Below are 19,071 nucleotides of genomic sequence, written 5' to 3'. Positions count from 1 at the left end.
GTGAAGCGGGAGTCGGAGTGTATGCTGAATGGGCTGAACCACGCTTTCAACGACGACGACGACGACTCCTCCATTTCCACACACTCGACGCAGCGTTCTCTCAAGCCGAAGCAGAAGCCGCTCCCCGCTTTTGAGCGCACCCCAGAGGTGGGGGTGCGACTCATGCAGCAGGAGACAAAACGCCATAAGAGGAGGTCGTCGCGGCGCCCTGGAGACTTCGCCAGCGTGCTGCAGAACACGAAGGCCACGGTGCGGGAGCGCATCGGTGACTTGCGCAACCTGCGACTTTCGTGTCACACGATGCTGCAGCTGCTTGGGGGCCGTGCTTTCAAAGGCGACGAAGCCAAACAACCACCCACGTACGGGGAGGCCCTGATACCCATGCTGGCCACACAGATCGAAGACCTGAAGCAGGCGCTCCCGGCGACAGAGGAAGCTCTCGCGGGCTACCGCAGCAATCTACTAAACCTCACCATCGGCAGGCGGCTGCACCTACTGAGTGACGCGGTTCGCTCTCTCAAGTTGGAGCGCGACTCTCTGAAAGAAAACCTGGCGCACCGTGGGCGGCAGGAAAATATGCTGCTGAACCGTCTCGATGAGGATGCCACCGTACTTCGCGCGGAGCTCGCACGTCGCCGGGAGGAGCAAGAGCGCTTTGCAAGTGACATTGCCGGCGCATCCAGCGAGATCGATGCTCAGAAGCATCATTTGGCGGAGTTGGCCGCGAAGCTGGCGTCGCTTCAGCATGAGCGCAACGTGTTGTGCGACGCGCTTGTGCAAGCACTGCGCGGCTTGCCGGGCACGCCATATCGGTCCACCCCTCTCGCCGGAATGCAAAGAAACATGCTTGCTGCCTTGAGGAAAGAGCAGGGAAAGCCGCTGACGGCGTATGTGGCGGCCGCCCTCCGGTGTGCCGACGCACATGAGCAGTGCCTGCAGGCTATCCTTCATGATTCCCTCGATAAGCTGCGCAGCGACATGGCCGCACTGCGCGCGCAGGTAACGAACAGTTGGAGCCTTCACGGCCGACCGATGGTGAACGCTGCGGCACAGCAGTTTGCGGAGACGACAGATATGCTGGTGCTGGAAAACCGTATGCTGCGTCCTCGCGCCATTGAGCGAGAGCAGCTGGCGCGCGACAAGGAGGCCTTGGAGACTGCACTGGCAAGTGCAAAAGAGGCCCACGCGGATGTCCTCGCTCGTTTGGAATGCGCCGAAGATGAGAACACGCGTCTTCGGATAGCTGTGCGGGACGCGCAGATGGCGCAGACGCTCGCCAACGGTGATGTCGACGATGAGGATGGCCATGGAAAGAAGGGACCAAGTGAAAAGGTACCAAAGACGCACCCGGTGGACTGGGAGAGGCGCATGATCGACGGCGCCACAGAACTGACGATGAACGCAGTGGACTCGATGAGTGGCGCATCCATGGCAGCTGTCTTTGGCTCTATTGTAGAGGAGGTACTACGCATATACTCGGGCGTGCAGCACAGCCTGCAAAGTGTGGCGTCGGCCTGCGTGGCGGCAGGCGGCAAGGACGAACGCCACGCGCAGAGGGAGGCAGAGGAGCGGCTGCGCGAGTTGCGCGAACTCTCGGAATCTGTTGACTATCTTCGGACGCGGCTACCAGTGCTGCAACGGCTGCCGTACGAGTGAAGAGGAAACAGGCAAGCAAAGGGAAGAGGGAGCAGAAACGAAAGGAACGGTGACGAAGCCCTCGCGGATGGAGCGTGTGTCCGTGTGCCGGTGAGTCCGAGGGGACGTCAGACAACTTCTTTTCGCTGCCGCCGAAGGCTCTAAAGGTCCGAATCTCCCTCTCGTTTTCGCGGACGAACCGCTGCGCGGCACGCGGCGCGCTCTGCCTCACCGGCGCTCACGAGTGGTGGCTCACCTCTAAGCGCTGATAGCAACAATGGCGGTGAGGACGCAGTCTTCATCGAGCTAGCCCCGTCAGGCGCTTCCCTCCAGCATATGTGCTGTTCTTTTGGGGCAGCTACTGAGTGCCATTGACAGCGTGCGGCAGGCGAAGGAGGTCAAGAGGCTTTGGCAGCTTCTTCCACCTTGCCACTCAGTTTTCCCACATATACGTCTGCTTCTGTCTCATCGAGTGACAGAACGCGGCTCGTATCACGTGAGGGAAGGACTGCTGGGCCTCACATGCATACTTGCATGTCGTCGCTGTTGTGTTAACGTACCAATGCTCAACCGTCGCTGCGGTGGTGGAATTCAACAAGGGCAGCCGCATTGTCAGGACGCCCGACTGCTGTCTGAGATAAGGGCCCTTGAGATAGTCCCTGCTCGTCCTCCGCGGTGCTGGTCGATGCTGGCGGCAATGCAGTAGGGCGATTTAGTGGCGTGAGGAATGATATTCTCGAGTGCGCCGGAGTCTATCGGCTGCGCTTGGGCGCCGCGGCCGCGTATGCCGCAGGGAGGAAGGTGGCACTCCCCGTGTGTCGCGCGCAGCAGACCTTCATTTCTGCCGAGGCGGCTGCTGCACATTGTCATCAACGATGAGAATTGTAGCACGACACCCTCGCTCGAGCCCAATGTCTTCCGCCCTACAGCACTTGTGTAGACTCACTACAGTGTCGGGTCTGTTCTGCGCGCACGTCAACTCCCTCCTTGCGACCCCAGCAGCTGCTGTTGGGGCTATCCGATATCCGTGTGCTTCTAATTCAGGCGCTGAGCCCGATGCTGCGCAGTCCCGCCCCCGCTCACAAGTTGTCGTAGCGGCCGGTATCCTGGAAGATGGGAGTAGATCCTCTCGAAGAAAGAGAGCGCATGGTACCACAGATACGTTCACCAAAACTGAGGAGCTGAAAGCAAGGTACAGCCGACTCGGCGTGCTACGATCGCCCCAAAGTCCGTCACGGCGTTGCGCGCCGCGCCATCACTGCTGTTGGTGCTCCCTGCACACCCCGCACAGCGCCAAGCCAAGTCGACATACGCCAGCACGTCACCCTGGATGGGGTGCTCCTTCTCTGCGATGGGGACCTGCGACGAAATCGAAACCTCTTCTCCATCGCATTTTCGTTTAGTTCCCCCCCCCATGGGGCGAATCTCCTCAATGCCACTGCGGTGGGCAGCGCGCGCAGTATCAACGATGAGGGCCAACCGCGGCCCTGATTTATCTTGTCCCGTCCTGTGCTGCTCAGCAGGCGGTCGCTGCGGCAGGCTCCGCTAACGCAGCAGTCAAGATTGCTGCGGAAGGTTCTGTCAGAGCAGTCAGTCCGTAGGTACATGGACAGAGGTAACTTTGCTGAAAGAAACGGAGGCTAAGCTACCCCTCCGGCTTGGCGAACCCTTTCGATTTGGTTGGCGGCGGCAGCTACTGCGGCGCAAAGTTTGGGTTTATCGTACCTATGCCACCTTTATCGCGGTCGTGGTCTGTGCGAAGGTCAGCCCGCGAAGATGATGATAAATGCACTGACTTCAGCACTAGGATCGCGTGCCCCCACCAGTCAGGCAGGCCTCAGCATAGCTGAGCGAGTGGCTGCAAGCTAAGACGAAGCTGGTGTCGTACGTGTGCGTGTGCCCACGTCATCGGCTCCCGGTAGGGGTTGATGTGCTCGGGTCCCACATCAGAAAATTTGGTGCGTTGCCGCATTCGCTTCGCTGCCCCGACTCTCTGCGTGTACAATGTATGCGTTTGGACAAGACAGTCCCGCGTGTCACCTCTCGTCCCCTTCTGCCTGCGGTACGGGGCGCCCTCTAAGACGCTGCCCAGGCACCTTTGGGAGGCGCGAGGCGAGGGTCGCCGTCGGTGGCGGCTGGGCTCTTCGGTTATCTGAATGTGACGTGGCGCCTGCGATCAGAGAGTGTGGTGAGTCTCCTGCTCCCGTGGCTGCGATTTTTGTGTTCTCCACAGTGGCCCATGGCAGCGTCAATCGATGGCGGAGGCCAGTGACAGAATCACCAGAAGCTAGTGGCATTGGTAGCGGCGCGGCTTATTTGTCCTGGCTGTACGACTGGGCATCCCCAAAGCACCAGCCGCTTACCGCCAAGAGCACCAATGCAGTGAAAGTGGCCAACTGGATTCCACTCGGCGAGAGCAAGCTGGCGCGCGCGAGCTTGAGGCATTCATCTGCGAACGTTGTACACCTTTACTGACTGATGAGGTACGTGGAGGTCGTTGCGCTGCTCTGGTTGGCGTTCACGATCCATGCTCTACGCTGGACACTCTCAAGGCTATGTGTACATCCTTGCTGGGCAAATGAAAGGGTGCCAGGTATGAACCCAGCACAGTGATGAGTCTACCCGGCTCCGTCGCCGTCGCCATCGCCGCGGCCGTCCACCAGATCGAGGGTACAAGAGCAAGCGTCGTCAGATGGGGAGAACTGATCTCTGCGGGTCACCTCGCGCCGAGCTCACGCTCACCGCCACGAACCCGGACTGGGAGGTGCCTTTGGGGCTGCCCACGGCATCAGATGTGTTGCTCATCATCATTCAGGCCAAAGGGCAACGCACGAGCACTCCGGAGCGGAAGCCACTCGTATGACAGGCGCACGCGTCCACTTTGCTGACCTCACGTACCGCGTCCCCGTAAGAAGACGCCGAGGGTATTCCCAGCGCCAGTCTTCGGACATCTTCGCCGCGCGCAGGCAAACGCTGTAACCCTACATCCACTCGTGAAGCCTCAGCCAATGCTGGCTGAGTATGACCGAAGAAAAAAGGGAGCGCGGTGATAGCGTGGGCACTGGGCTGTCACGGGTCGTTCTTCACTTCACAGACAGTGTTCTTGTTGATGTTCAGAGAGGCAAGGCACGCCGCCACCCCCCTCCCCCATACACACACATGTACATGCACAGGCATACGGGCAACACGGCTGCGTGAAAAAAATAGAGTGCATAGTGCAAACGAGTCCTGCGTGGTGATGGATGTGCGCACCTAGAGCGAGCGCAGTCGACGGCGACGAGTGGTGGTAGACAGCCCCACACATGCGCTAAAGGTGACGCTTCGGCAAGCGAGGGGCAGCATCTGCTGATGCTGAGGGGTGGGGAGCGCAGTTCATGAAAAGGGGATCGAAGCGCTCACGCTCGCCACTACGCGAGCCTTTCACCAACCTGAATCCCACCCCGCCTTCCTCTTCCTCGGCAAGCGCGTTGCCCTCACGTCACGCCGATGGAGAGGGCGGAAGAATGTGGGAAGGCGAACGGAGAAGAAAAGCCGCACAAATGCACAGCCATCGTGAGGCCTGACGGCGGGTACGCCCGATCTGAGAGGGAGGGAGAGAGAAAGTTGGGGGAGGAGGGCAGAGGAGAGCCGAACTCACAGGTGCGCGTCGCCGCGTGCTTCCCTGACTTCGGCTTTTCCTCCCTGCGTTCCCTATGCCTCTTTCCCCCTCACACTATGGCGCAGGCCGCCACCACAGCGAAAGCGCCCCTCTCTCTGCCCTGCGCAGCGGTTCGCTTCCTCTTCGGTTCGCCATTGTGAGGCAACTCTGCACTCCCCCTTTCCATTGCCTTCTTGCTCAACCCCGTAACACCTGCGCGGGCTCCGCCCACCGTTTCACACACGCACACATGTATATATATGCATATATATGTATATATTAAGCTGCACCATACATTTTCCCGTCGCTTTTTTTCTTCGTCAACTTAGGTTCTCCCATCTTGACTGTCGACCCGACCCGCCTCAATCATGTCTCTGTGCGACCAGTGCGAGATCGGGTGTCAGCGTGCGGGTATCAAAGACATCGAGGACACGGCCGCCGTCAACAAAGACTTCCACTTCTCCGCCATCTTCCAGCCCACGGACCCGCATCACCACCAAACACAGTACACGAGGCTCGAGGGGAGCGAGAAATACGTGGAGGAGGTGGAGGTGTTCGGGCGCAAAGTTCTAAAGGTAGACCCAGAGGCCCTCACTATCGTCGCCCACCGCGCATTCTCGGATGTGCACCACTTTTTCCGAAAGGATCACCTCGAGGGCTGGCGCCGCGCCGTGGAGGACCCCGAAGCCTCCGACAACGACCGCTACGTTGCCACAACGCTGCTGAAGAACGCCTGCATTGCGGCCGGTCGCGTGCTGCCCTCGTGCCAGGATACCGGCACGGCCATCGTGCTCGGCAAGCGTGGCGAGCTCTGCTGGACCGGCGGTGAGGACGAGAAATACCTCTCCAAGGGTGTGTGGAACGCCTACAGGTACCACAATCTGCGCTACAGTCAAACCGCCGCGCTGGACATGTTCAAGGAGTGCAATACCGGCGACAACCTTCCCGCCCAGCTCGACCTGCTCGCGGTACCCGGAAGTGACTACGAATTCCTCTTCATTGCCAAGGGCGGAGGCTCGGCAAATAAAGCGTTCCTCTACCAGCAGACGAAGGCGCTGCTCAACCCCAAGTCACTGCGCGCCTTCATCGAGGAAAAGCTTAAGAGCCTCGGCACGGCTGCTTGCCCACCGTACCACATCGCGCTCGTCATCGGTGGCACGAGCGCCGAGATGACCATGAAGACAGTGAAGCTGGCCAGCTGCCGCTACTACGACTCGCTCCCGACTACCGGCGACAAGTACGGACGCGCCTTTCGCGACCTTGAGTGGGAGAAGATCGTGATGGAGGTAGCGCAGAAGAGCGGAATCGGGGCGCAGTTCGGTGGCAAGTACTTTGCCCACCAGGCTCGGGTGATCCGGTTGCCCCGTCACGGTGCCTCCTGCCCAGTCGGCCTGGCGGTGTCCTGCAGTGCGGACCGCCAGATCCTTGCGCACATCAACAAGAACGGCATTTACATAGAGCAGCTGGAACAGAACCCAGCGCAGTACCTGCCTGACATCCCGGCATCGCACCTAAGCGCCACGAGCGTGAACGTCGACCTGAAGCGCTCCATTGACGAGGTACGCAAGCAGCTCAGCCAGTACCCAGTCGGCACCCGTGTTATGCTCAGCGGCACCCTTATCGTAGCCCGCGATATCGCCCACGCGAAGATCAAGGAGATGCTGGATAGCGGCGAGCCGCTGCCGGAATACATGAAGACGTCACCGATTTACTACGCCGGGCCCGCCAAGACGCCGGAGGGCTACGCCTCTGGTTCCTTCGGTCCTACGACGGCCGGCCGCATGGACTCCTACGTGGACCTCTTTCAGTCACACGGCGGTAGCTACATCACGCTCGCCAAGGGGAACCGCAGCAAGCAGGTGACAGACGCGTGCAAGAAGCACGGCGGCTTCTATCTCGGCAGCATTGGCGGTCCAGCCGCCATACTTGCCAAGGACTCGATCACGGAGGTGAAATGCCTCGCCTTTCCAGAACTCGGCATGGAGGCGGTGTGGAAGATCGAGGTGGTGAACTTCCCGGCATTCATCGTTGTCGATGACAAGGGCAACGACATGTACGCCAAGACGCTGGCATAAGCGCGCGGCGTCTCCTGATGCGGGCTCTGCTCCAATGCCTCCGCTCTGTCTTCGCACCCACCCAGCACCGCCTCTCCTCCGAATCGCTTGCCGGCCTCTAAGGAAGAGTGCACCAACTTTCTCCCCACTGCTTTCGTCGTTGGTGATGCCTCCAACGTTCTCCTTGCGACTGAGTCTTCGTGATTGCCTTCCAGGTGCTTTGGCAAGGTTAGGCTGTGGGGAATCGCGGAGGTATACGATAGAGAGGTGAACTGTCGCTGCTGCCGTTTAGCGGAACGGATCATGGAAACATGCCCGTCATGGCCTCCCTCCATCTCACTGCCCCCTGACTGGGGCTCTCACCGTTTTTTTTCTTTCTTTCCCGATTGCAATACACAAATCGAGATTGTCGGCGCACTCACGCACGCTTTCTTTGCCATGCAACATCTGTTGATTTGGCCCTCTTTGTGTGTCGAAGGAAGCGATGGGGAGAGGGTTGAGGCGTCTTCTCTTCTCACGTGGCTGCGTGTGTTCCTCGGTCGATCCGCAAATGGACATGGCGTGGGTGGCATTTTTTTTCTGCTCGTGTGTACATCACGACGGCTAGTCAGCGCGTATTGTCGTGTATGCGCTGACCAACGCGTTTTTCTTGCCCTTGTGCATGACATGTTAACAGGCAGTGGAATAAAAAGAGGAGGACCTTCGCCGCCATCCCGCTTGACAAGGACACCTTGTTCGCCCGCTCCTGTGTGTGTGCGTGTGTGTATGTAACTGGAAAGGCCAGAGAGGCGGAGGGTGAGCCGGCTCACAGTTGCTGTCTCTCATACCTCTCTCTCCCCCTTCTCTTCCTTGCAACGCCTGCACGCATCGGCTGCTAGCAGCCCCACCTCCACTGGGTCCACCGTTTAGGTGGCACCATCAAAAAGGGTACTGCGACGCATTAACTGTTGGCGTCGTAAAGGAACACCGGACATGCAAAGAGAACGCAAAAACTTACGAGGGGGAGGGAGGGTATCGCTGCTGATACCGGGCGGTGCCCGCCAGCTCTCCCTTCCCCGTCTATCTGTCTCTCTTTTTCGTCTAGGAATGCTTCATCGATCTTTCTTTCTGTGTGTGTGTGTGTCTCCCTCTGTGTAGCCTCGTGCTCTTACGTTTCGCCCTCGCTGTTGTGCACATCTGCTGTTTGTGACTTCGGCACTCCTCACACACGCGCGAGACTCGGACGGGTGGAGAAGGCGTGAGGGGGGAGACGGGAAGGCGAGCTCGCATCTTTGTCCTCCCCCCTCCCCCATCTCGAAAGGACCGCTGTCCATGTTTCATCTTAGCGTGTGTCTGCAGTCATGCCTGAGCGTGTGTCTGTGCGGTGACGCCTCGGTCAGATTCTTTTTCAGCTCTGTCGTCGATTTCTCTTGTGTCAATGCCCTTATTCTCGTTGTGTATTTTATGTTTCACTCCCCCTCCCCTTCCCCTTTCATACGCGCGCACACACACACATGACGCTCGCTCTTTCTTTTCCTCTGTCGAATGTGTCTGTATGCGTGCTTGCCGCGGCGTTGTCGACCAGTAGAAAGCCATCTGACACGCGTCCAGGTTTCACTCGTCCAATCGGTGCAGTCCAACTGTAGTGATCTCCTCCACAAGAAGTGAGTAAACGAACGATGGGGCCGCGTGGCGCAGAACGGAAGAGAGGGAGAGCGCGTTAAGTGTATGTGAGTGTGTGTGTGTGCGCGCCTCCCCCCGCTCCTCCTCTCTTCCTCCGGTGGGGAATTCCGGCCTCTCCGTATCCAACGCCAGGACAATGCGCGCGAGGCCATGGAAAGCCCTCTAAATGTCTCAGACCTTTCACGGACCCGACCTCCATCACCCCCTCTCCTCCATCACCCACTTTCTTCCCCGTGGCGGACATGACCACATGGAAAGGGTGCGGTTTACTCGCCCATCACTCCCTGCCGAGCGCAGGTCGACGGCGCCTCTCCTCGCGCCACACCCGTGTATGTCCCTCTTCCTTTTTTTTCGCCTTCCCCACCCCTCTTCCTCGTTCGGCGCCCCGTCTTCCATCATCTTATACGCCTTCACGCGCGCGCCCCACGCAGCACAATGAGCCGCCCCAGCTGGAGCTCCTCCTCGTCATCGAAAGCGTCTTCGGTGGCTGCCTCCGACGCCCATTCGGAGAGTTCCGAGGATGGAGAAAGGCTCTATCAGCTGGCCTGCGTAGAGACCTTCATGCCGCTTGCCGAAGGTGTGACACCCGTGGACGAGAATACGAGCGCCTCGTCCGAGCACCCCGTCGCGAGGATTAAGTACTCACCCAACTTCAGCTTCATCTATGGCGTCTACCGCGCACTCCGAGGTCAACTGGAATATTCCGCAGCACTCCCGGTGCGTGATGAGCGATGCGGGAGCGGTGCGTGGCCGCCTGTCATTCGCACCATTCACACCTCCGCGGCACGCTGGTTCCTTCTCCTGGCCTTTGCGCTTCGCCAGTGCATCTCCAACTACACCGTGTGGAAAGACCGACGCGATGTGATCATGTCACCTTTGGTGCTGGCGCAGGCGACGCGTGACGCGCTGCCCGCACTTTCGGTACCGGCAGTCATCCTTTCCCGCACCTCCTCACAGGCGGCAAGTCAGGCGACGCTGCGGGACATGGGCAAAAAAGAGAAGAAGCTGAGGCGGACGGCGCAGCACTGGCTGCCTGCGCGCGCCGATATTGCGTGGGAAGGCCAACTGAGTCCATGGCGTGCAGTACACTGGGAGCTGATGGCGGTCGGTTGTTTCACGCGACTGTATCACAAGAACTTCCAAGTTTGGCACCACCGAAGGGAGCTGCTCACGTACGCTCTCCAGCAGAGCCTTTCTCATGCTCGGTGCAGTGAAGACGCCGCCGCCGCCGCCACAAACGGAAAGCCGGTGCCGCAGGGAGAAGACGGCAGCGTGCGCGTGCCCATAATGGCGAGTGAGGCCATATTTAGCGACTACCTGCGCCGCCATGCCGGCCTTGACTTCGCGGCGATCGACGAGCGGCCGACGCTGCGGGCAGTTCTGTGCCATGCGGACGGGAAAAACTACCACGCGTGGCTGCACCTGTCGTGGTTTGTGCATGCGTTCTCCTTCCTGCTGGCGCCGCCATCGCGGAAGGCCCTGACGGAGCATGCGAGAGTGGTGACGGCTGCGATAGCGAGCGATGGGCTGTGCTGTAAGCCGCACGCCGACTGGATCACCGCCGCGGGGAGCGGGGCGCCGGTGGCGCTGCGCCCCACTCTCCCGCCTAGCCCACTCACCGATGAGCTTCAGTTCACGGCACAGCTGATTCATCAGGACTGCCATAACAACTCTGCCTGGTGTCACCGCTTAGCCCTTTTCAGGGAATCCCTGCTTCGTCGCCTCTGGCGGGAGTTCTGCTGTGGCGATGGCGCGAATGACCTCGATGCGCCCCTAACCAACGAGAGCTGGCAGTGTATCGTGCATGTCGCTTGCGCGGTGGAGCTGGACTACGCAATGCAGTGGCTGTATGTGGACCCAACCAACGAGGCCGCCTACACACACGCCCGCTCGGTCACTTTACTCTTTCACACACTCGCCACGCGACTGCATGTGTGGGCAGCAGAGGACGTCTGTATAGACGGCAGTGAGGAGCTGAAGCGCTACCTCGTCGAAGCCCCTCTGCTCTCAACGACGGCACTCACGAGCTCTGAGCTGCGCGCCGACGCCGAAGTCGGCACTGTCTCCCCCTCGACGCAGCTCGTGAATCTCCTTCGTGAACGCCAGCGCCGCATCCCGTCAAACACCTACATGGAGAGCTTTGCACTGGTGCGCCACATGCAGCAGGTGTTGCACACTGTCATTCAGCCCCGCGTAACGGAGCTGGAGGAGCAGGCGGCGCGCATCTTGCACTCAGTGGCGGCGAGCAATGCGAGCAGCTTACCTGGACAAGCGCCCAAGCCGCAGGCGACTGCCGCGCTTCGGTCTCTGTACGAGCGTAGTTCGCAGTACATGCTGGATAACTTCCACCAGATCGACACAGCGCAGTACCTCGCCTGTCAGGCAATGCTGGAGGAAATGTGGCTGACTTACATGACCGCTGCACAACGGCGTAGGGTGCAGAAGCTTCGCCCGCCGGAGGCGTACCGCGAGGGACTCCGGCCGGAGTGGCTAGAGCCGTGCCCATGGGGCAAACTGGAGAGGAGCGCAGAAGCCTCAGGAGAGCAAGGCGACAGCCAGGATGACGTCGTCCTCCACTTCCTCGCCTACGAGGCTGCTGCGTTGAGCAAGGCGAAGCAGCTGACGATAGCCGACCCCATCCGCCTCAAGTATTGGAAGCACGAGGCCTTCAACGTTATTTGGCGCAGCTACGGATATCCTCTCTGACATAACACGCGAAAAATCGAGGAGCAACGCATAGCTGCACGCAGGTGTGTGCGAAGGGTAGGTGCAAGTGCCCCATGCGAGGTAGTACGACGACTTCAAGTTGTCCGGCCACCGTCGCCTCTTTGGTCTTAACCGTTTACTGGCAAGTAGTCATTTTTTCCAGACGCATTCCATGCAGCCAAGGAGGCCATGGGGCACGGTGCCCCCAGTTCCAGGGCACGTATGCGTTGCTGAATGCCGCGCGCCGAGAGCATCACCTTTGGGCTTCTGTTCATTTCCCGCAACTGGCCGGCTGGTGACGCAGCGAGACAACGATCGGCACTCTCGATGACGCCACCGCCCACCCCACCCCACTCCACTCCACCCGCCTCCCTCACCCAAACCCTTTTCTCTTTTCACCTGATGCGTTACCCCCTACCTACTATTCCGCCTTCAGCCCCACGTACGCCCCCACACGAACTTCAGCGCCTTGTTTGTTTTCGTGCACCTTCGCACCTCTCTTGACGCCTAAACGCCGCAACAAATGCAACCCCTCCCTCCCTCGTGGCGCATGCCTCTGCAGGGGAAAATGGAGAGACTACACCGTCGTGTGACCTGTACCTCTCAGAGCTTCACTGCCTCACCATCTCGCGGTGGAAACACCGAGCCGTCGCCCCCTCATCCGTGGCAGATGCCTGGGCACCTCCAGCGGTGACAGGGTCAGGCGCCCACGGCGCAGGGAGGTCGCAGCGATGTGTCGCTGCTGGTGCTCGTTGGCGGTGCGGCAGTGGAGGAGCGCATGCCGTCCACCTGGTGGGCGGCGTGTCAGCGCGGCTCGAACGCACCTCACCCGCTCCGCAATGTACCTGCTGGCAGGGGAGGGGAGGGCGTGGAGAGGGAGGGTTGAGGTAGGGGCCGTGCTCAGGTGGCGAGGTCGGCGCATCGCTGCGACGCGTCTCTCTGTGGCTGCGCCGCACCACGCGTGATCAGGTCTGCGACGGGCCACGTGGCGTCTGGCGGTGGTGAGACTCGTGTGCCGTATGACGGCAGGGAAAAAAATGGTCCCTTCAAATCTTTTAAAAGTTCCCTGTGCTGCTGCTGTTGTGTTTTCGCCCTTAATTTCTCTGCACAAGATGCTCGTGCCATCCACTGATGCCCGCTCATCTGATGGAGCCTTTCGTGCGTAGCCGTCGTGGTGGCAGTGAATTCAGCTGTGCTTCGGTCCCACGACCTTTTGCCTGTCTCTGTATGTGTACAGTCATCTGCGTCGCTCTATTTCGGCATGTGTGCTCTCCACTTGTGCTCCTCTGCGGCTTTTCTTCCCTTCATGCGTATTCGAGCCCCATCTACGCCGCCCAGCGTCCAGTCTCGTTGCGTAATTTCATACGTGCTGAAGGCACCTCCGTTTTTTTTTCATTGGGGGAAGGTGGGCGGTATGTGTGCACGGCTGTGTCGGTGCGAACACATGTATATATATATATATACGTCTGTGCTCGAGTCTCTCGGTGAAGGGGAAGAAGAGGAGGAGTCAGGGGCTATCTCGAATGCGTGCACAGACATGAGTGCGTGTGTGCTAGTGCATGCATGTGCAGGACGCATAGCTCTTCCCCTCCGCGCCCTCCAGCGTTCTCGTGGATGTGGAGTGGAAGGGGAGAGACAGACCGTAGAAGGCATGTACGACATTAAGCGCACCTGAGACGGCATACATACATATATATATGACAATGAATGTGCTCCTCCGACACTGAATGCTGGCGAAGTAGTCTTCCGCGCTTTCCCTCCCTCTGCGCCCCCCCTCACCCCGTCCTCACAGCCCTCTCTCCTTCAGATGCCGGGAGGTGAGCGCCTCCGTTCCCACGGAAACGGCGCGATGTCTCTCCTTGGGGAACGTTTTCTTTTGCTCGCATTTCCCGCGCGGTTCTGCTCAGAGGCATCGACGGTGCGGCGAGATGGGGGCGGAGGCGATGGAGTTCGCTGTGCCCAGTGGGAGCGGAATCGCGCCTATGCCTGTTTCTCTCTTCTGGGTACGTCTCGCCCCAACCCGTCGAACAACTTTCATGTTGCGATCCCATGAGGAAGACACCGGAAAGATGAGGTGGCGCGGCCCTCTCCTCCCGTATACGGGCACGGCGCGTTCATGCGTATCGATGTGTTCCTGTAGAAATGACGCACTCTATTCCTGCTGGTGTCGCCTGCGGTGCAGGCGAGGCAATCGCGTGCACGGCACAGGTGAGATCGATGAGGACGAATATGCCAGATCAACCCACGGCTGCAACGTAACTTTCCCTCCTCCCCCACTCCCCCCTCTCTCTACGCTCCTCCCCCTCTAACGCTGGCAAAGGACAGGAAGCACGCATGATCGTGTGCTTGGGTGTGTGTCAGTATCCCTGAGGAGGGAAGAAGAGCGGCAGCGAATTCGAGCTCCGTGCTCGTGCTAGTTTTGCAGGCATCAAGGCCAACGTTCCGCCCTGAAAGCGGGGAGTGGGACCGGGGGACTGGTTTCACACTGCTTCGCTGCAGGTGAGCGTGACGGGGGTAGAGGAAGGGGGGAGAAGATCGGGCGGTTACCTCACCCGCCACCCTCCCACTTTCAGTCAATGCTATGACGCGTCCTCGATGGTCGTTCGATTGCCGCCAACGCACGAGATGCGCCAAGTCATTTTGATGCGTTTCTGCCCCCTTACTGTGCCTCTTCCCCTCTTGCCCCACATGGACGCTGCTTATGAACTCTATCCATGTCTCCCTCTCTCTGTCTCCGTTCGTGCATGCGACGCGTGCCACTGGCACCGGCCCACATGCTTCATGGCCGACTCCATTCCCAGAAACGCCATCCGATCGGGAGCCGAGAGTAAAGCGAATCTGCCGCATGCATTTGCGTGCACATTCACTGTCTTCCTCAGAGGGACTGTGTGGCCATCCGCCTCCTCTTCCCCTTTCTCTACGTGCACGTGCATGATGACCATCACAGTACAAACGCATCTATTTTTCTGAAACGGAGATATGAATTGAAATATGCTTCGCTTCTCGCATTCGCATGTCGTTGTGAGTGTATCTGACGCTAAACTGTGTGTGCGGAGGGGTGCGTGTGCGTGTATTGGAGGAGAGAGGGGGGCGAGAAGAAGGATTGTAAGGTGGCCGCAGGCCGTACGATGCGGGCCCGCCACTTTCATCTCTTCCACTCGAGCCCTCACCCTCGCGCATAAATAGCGCAGTGGGCCGTGTGCGCGAACATAATGCGGGAGAGAGCCGTGGCAGGGAATTTGCGTACCATGGCCAGTTGGCGGGCGGGGTGTGGAGGGAGCGAATGGCTATCCCCGTAAACGCGTATCTCCTCGCGTTGTGGATCGTCCATGAACACAAATGTGCTTCGTATCTCACGCTCGCCCGTCATGATCGGGACTCGGTCTCTCATGAGCGCTCCCAGCCTTCCTGTGGATGGGTTCAGCTCCTTTGCTTCTCTTCCCACTGTGGCGCTTTGTGGGCTTTGCGACGGCGACTTGAAAGAAATTGGGGAGGGGAACAGTAAAGTGTATCGCCCAGCGTGCGTACTCGACGTGAATCAGAGAACCTATCACCACTGCATGCTGCAACAGCGGAAGGTGGACGATCTAGAGGGGAAGGCGCGAGTGCAAGACAATGACGGGCGTATCGCTCGGTGAAAGGAGTGTGGAAGACGCTTCGCGATGCTCAAAGGGGGATGGGGCTCACGTATGTCATCAGCAACAACTTCCCTGCGCGAGAGAGCACCTGCGCTACTGCGGCAGCAGCGACAACTACTGCACTTCTTCATCCCCTCTACAGGCCCCCCCTCCCCTCTGCTCCGAGAGTGAAACAGGAGTCATCCGGGACGGAGAGAGCTTCGTCTCTGGAGTCCGACGTTTCACAGCAGCAGAAAGGCAAAGCAGCGCGAGGCACATGGGTAACGACACGTCGCGCTCGCCCCGCTCATGGCACGCACACATCTGTGTGCGTAACTGCATTTTTTGGCGTGCTTTGCCGTCAACGTTTCCCTCGTCATGAGGCAGCGCCTGGTGCCCAGCTGCTTTCCCTCTCCCCGTAACATTCGCCTTCCTTCTCCTCCCCCCTTCCATTCTTTCGCTACGCGCGCAGTGAGCCCATCCGCCTCGTCGAAGCACCCAGTGTAGCCGGCGCATCCGTGGCCCCCCAGGTGTGTGCGTGGGTGTGTGGTCGGCATGCCGCTAAGAACAATAACGTGCGCGAGGCGAACCATTGCGGCTTCCAACGTGCTTCTTCCTCTTGTTTCAGCGCGTGCGCACCAGCGCCGCTCGCTAAGCTCACCAGGGTATACGATGTACACCACCGGCGCACCTTCTCAAGTATCATCAGGGTCGCCGCCTGCATCGGCAGCAGGCTTCCAACATTGCGCGCCAGGAGACACGTCGCATGCCGGGGGCAGCAGCGCGCCGCGAAGCAGAGAGGGCTTCACCGAGGTGGATCTTCATCCGCCGCAGATGCCCTCCCCGCAGCAGTACGCGAGCTATGACGCATACCTCAACGCCTACGACGAATACTTGCAGGAAACAACAAAGTTCTTGGCCGCGGCGCGGGCCTTACTGCAGAATCGACTGCGTCACCTTCACCGCGCACACGCTGGCCTCTCCGAAGCGGTGCGCCGGGAGTATTTTTGGACGTTTGTGCCCTTCATCTGCACCCTCTGCGTGCACATGGTGGACTCGCAGCACCACGTGAATGCCCAAATCACCCGCGAGCGTCTCAAGCAGCGAGCAAAGGAGCACGTGAAGAGCGTAAAGTGGGTGTCTGTGTAGGCGCTGCATGTTGTTTTGTGCGCGGATGCGGGCGATGGGCGTGTCTGCGTGTGTGGTCAAGCTGGCGACCTCTTTTCTCAGCACTCATGGTCCATGCGAAGAGTACGCAAAAAGACGCAATCTAGTGAGGAGGGAGCTCAGAACTATGCGCCGGTGTGTGCCCCTACGCGCTCCCAGTACGAGGGCTGTCATTCGGCCTTAGCAGCACCTCCCCACACGCGAGAAGAGGGCGGCATGCGCGCCCTCTGCGATGCAGCCTCTCCCATGTCTCTTCCGCGTGTCTGCGGCAAAAACTGGCCCACAGCCTACCATGGAGATTTCCCGATGGCCTATTTCGCAGTGCCCCTGTGCTGACCTCCACCTCCCTCTTCTCTTTTGAATTCGCGTTGATGCGCGCTCAACGCGCGCCCAAGCGGCTGACTGCCACTTCCCCTTTCCCGGTGCACAGCGAGAAAGCGCCTGTGTTTCTCTGTCTGTGCGTGCGCGTGTATGAAGAGAATCAAAGAAAGGGAGTGAAAAGTGTGCGGTCGTGGCCGTCTTCAACCGCTCTAGTGCCGCGGCAGCGCAGGGCGAAAATTGTGAGTGTGCATTCGGCTGCAGTGGGGGGGGGGGCACACATTTCGGCTGTAACTCGCCGTAGAGCCTCCTCAGACCCGCCCCTTCTTCACTTCTTCTGGCTGTGGCCATAATAGAAATGAATGCTATGTCGTCGTCACCCTCGCTGGTAGAGCTCGCAACTCGGCGCCTCCGCGCGGTCGCGGCCCAAGAGGAGCAGGCGCGCAAGCTCACTACTTCAGCCGCGCTGGAGGAGTGGGCAACTCAGGCCTTTGAAGCCGAGACCGAACGTATCGACGGCGAGCTGTTGAAAAGGCGCGCGCAGGCGTCATCGACGTTCTTTCCTGCGCTTTACATGCGCGGTCGAGACCTGGCGGCCGACGAGGCCACGCGGCTTTTACACAACACCTGTAAAGCCTTCGAGTTGGACCTGCGCTTCAAGGAGATTGAAAAGCTGGATGAGATGCACGCGCACTTGTGGACGCTGTTGAGTGCAGGGGATCGCACCAGCATCAGCATGGAGGCCTACGAGCAGCTGCTGCACGACTTCAACGAGTGGGCTGCGGAGCACTATGGAGCGCAGCTGCCACCGCCGCCGAGCGCCGTCTGGGATGTATCGGAGGATGAGAACGAGGATGAGGATATCCTGCGCGGAGCTGGGAGAAAAGAGGACAGCTACGAAGAAAGTGAGCGCGGTAGCTTGTCGACTGCGAAGTCCCCACATCGCTCCCCTCCGCAGTCGGACCCATCTTCCTCCGCAAGCACGCCGTCGAACTCGGCCACTACTGCAGCGACGCTCAATGGCGCTGCAGGCCCCAGCGCCCGCGACAGCAGCGGGGGCGAGCGCACCAGCGGTACCCGATGCGCGAGCTTGGACGCCGTCTCGCTGCACGTCAAACGCTTTCGCGAGCAGCAGCGGCTTCTGCAGCTGCATCAACTCCACGACTCCCCCGTCTCCGCAAGCTCCTCTGCGCGGAGCTGCGCAAAGCTCGAGCATCGACTCCGTCTCGCCGAGGACCAGCCGGCTCTTGGCAACGTCCTCTACCTCTGCTCGGTGCCGTCGCCGCGCCCGGATGTGCAGCTCTTTCTTACCTGTCCTCGCAACGCCGAGCGCGCTGTGGAAGTCGCTGCTATCTACCAGACCTTCGCAAAGCAGGTGTCCCTGGTCAAGTGCGAGGCGGAGCTTATCATGTGGGACAGCAACAACGATGGGCGGCTCTCAGAGGATGAGGTGGAGAACTACGTGCGCGATCTGGCGCCCCGCATTGCCGCTCTGCAGGCCATGGGAAACGACATGCTCCCCTTCTACTGCTGCACGGTGAGTCGCCGGCTCTTCTGGGATCTTGACCCAGGCAATCGCGGCGTGCTGCGCATCCACTCCTTGCTGCAGAGTGGTGTGATGGATGAGTGGGTGAGCCTGCAGCTCATGACGGAGGACGACCCGCAGAACTGGTTCGGTGCTCTCGTGACGCAGCAGCTGTACAACAAGTTTGTGCTTCTCGATACACGCAACAAAGGGACGCTAAATGCAGAGAACCTTCGGGGTTATAAAAAAGGCCTGCCGACGGTGCTCGACGACGGCCTGCCGCCGGACACCAGCCCGCTCTGCTCCCTCTTCATTGACCGCTACTTTGAGACGAACACGCTCATGACACGGTCTGAGATGGACTACCGAAAGTTTGTGGACTTCGTCATAGCCGTGGAGCTGTTGCCGCTGTGCAGCCGGCCGTACTTCTTCTGGAACATCCTCGACATGGAAGGAGCGGGAGTACTGACGCCAATGGTCGTCAACCAGTTCTTTCGCGAGACGCACGCGAAGCTCGTGGCCGCCGGGCTGGACGTGCCGTCGCGCGAGACCGTTGTGCAGGAGGTGTTCGACCTCATAGAGAAAGCCGAGCCGCTGCGCATCACACGCGAAGAGTTTGTGCGGTCACCGCAGGCAGGTTTGTTTGTTGCGCTCTTGATCGACTGCCTCTCGTTTTGGACCTACGAGAACCGCGAGCAGCGCTGACTGGGGAGGCATCGAAGGTCGCCGAGGTGTTGTTTCCCCTCAGGG

General features: G+C 59.8%; 3 protein-coding genes across 3 annotated transcripts; all 3 read left to right on the top strand.

Annotated features, from left to right (window-relative positions):
* Positions 1-5,640: 5,640 nt before the first annotated feature.
* On the top strand, positions 5,641-7,347 carry LSCM1_04484 (uncharacterized protein; the record flags this gene model as incomplete). The annotated part of the gene is made up of 1 exon (XM_067321990.1): positions 5,641-7,347. The coding sequence occupies one exon, from the start codon at positions 5,641-5,643 to the stop codon at positions 7,345-7,347; it is 1,707 nt and encodes a 568-aa protein (XP_067177085.1).
* An 8,519-nt stretch (positions 7,348-15,866) lies between these two features.
* On the top strand, positions 15,867-16,460 carry LSCM1_04482 (uncharacterized protein; the record flags this gene model as incomplete). Its single annotated transcript, XM_067321989.1, has 1 exon — positions 15,867-16,460. The coding sequence occupies one exon, from the start codon at positions 15,867-15,869 to the stop codon at positions 16,458-16,460; it is 594 nt and encodes a 197-aa protein (XP_067177084.1).
* Positions 16,461-17,154: 694 nt separating this feature from the next.
* Positions 17,155-19,026, top strand: LSCM1_04481 (uncharacterized protein; the record flags this gene model as incomplete). The annotated part of the gene is made up of 1 exon (XM_067321988.1): positions 17,155-19,026. One exon carries the CDS (start codon positions 17,155-17,157, stop codon positions 19,024-19,026), a length of 1,872 nt encoding a protein of 623 aa, XP_067177083.1.
* Between the last annotated feature and the right edge of the window lie 45 nt (positions 19,027-19,071).

The sequence above is a fragment of the Leishmania martiniquensis genome, chromosome 29 (genome assembly GCF_017916325.1).
Source record: "Leishmania martiniquensis isolate LSCM1 chromosome 29, whole genome shotgun sequence".
NCBI lineage: Eukaryota > Euglenozoa > Kinetoplastea > Trypanosomatida > Trypanosomatidae > Leishmania > Leishmania martiniquensis.
This window is presented reverse-complemented; position numbering and strand designations above follow the sequence as displayed.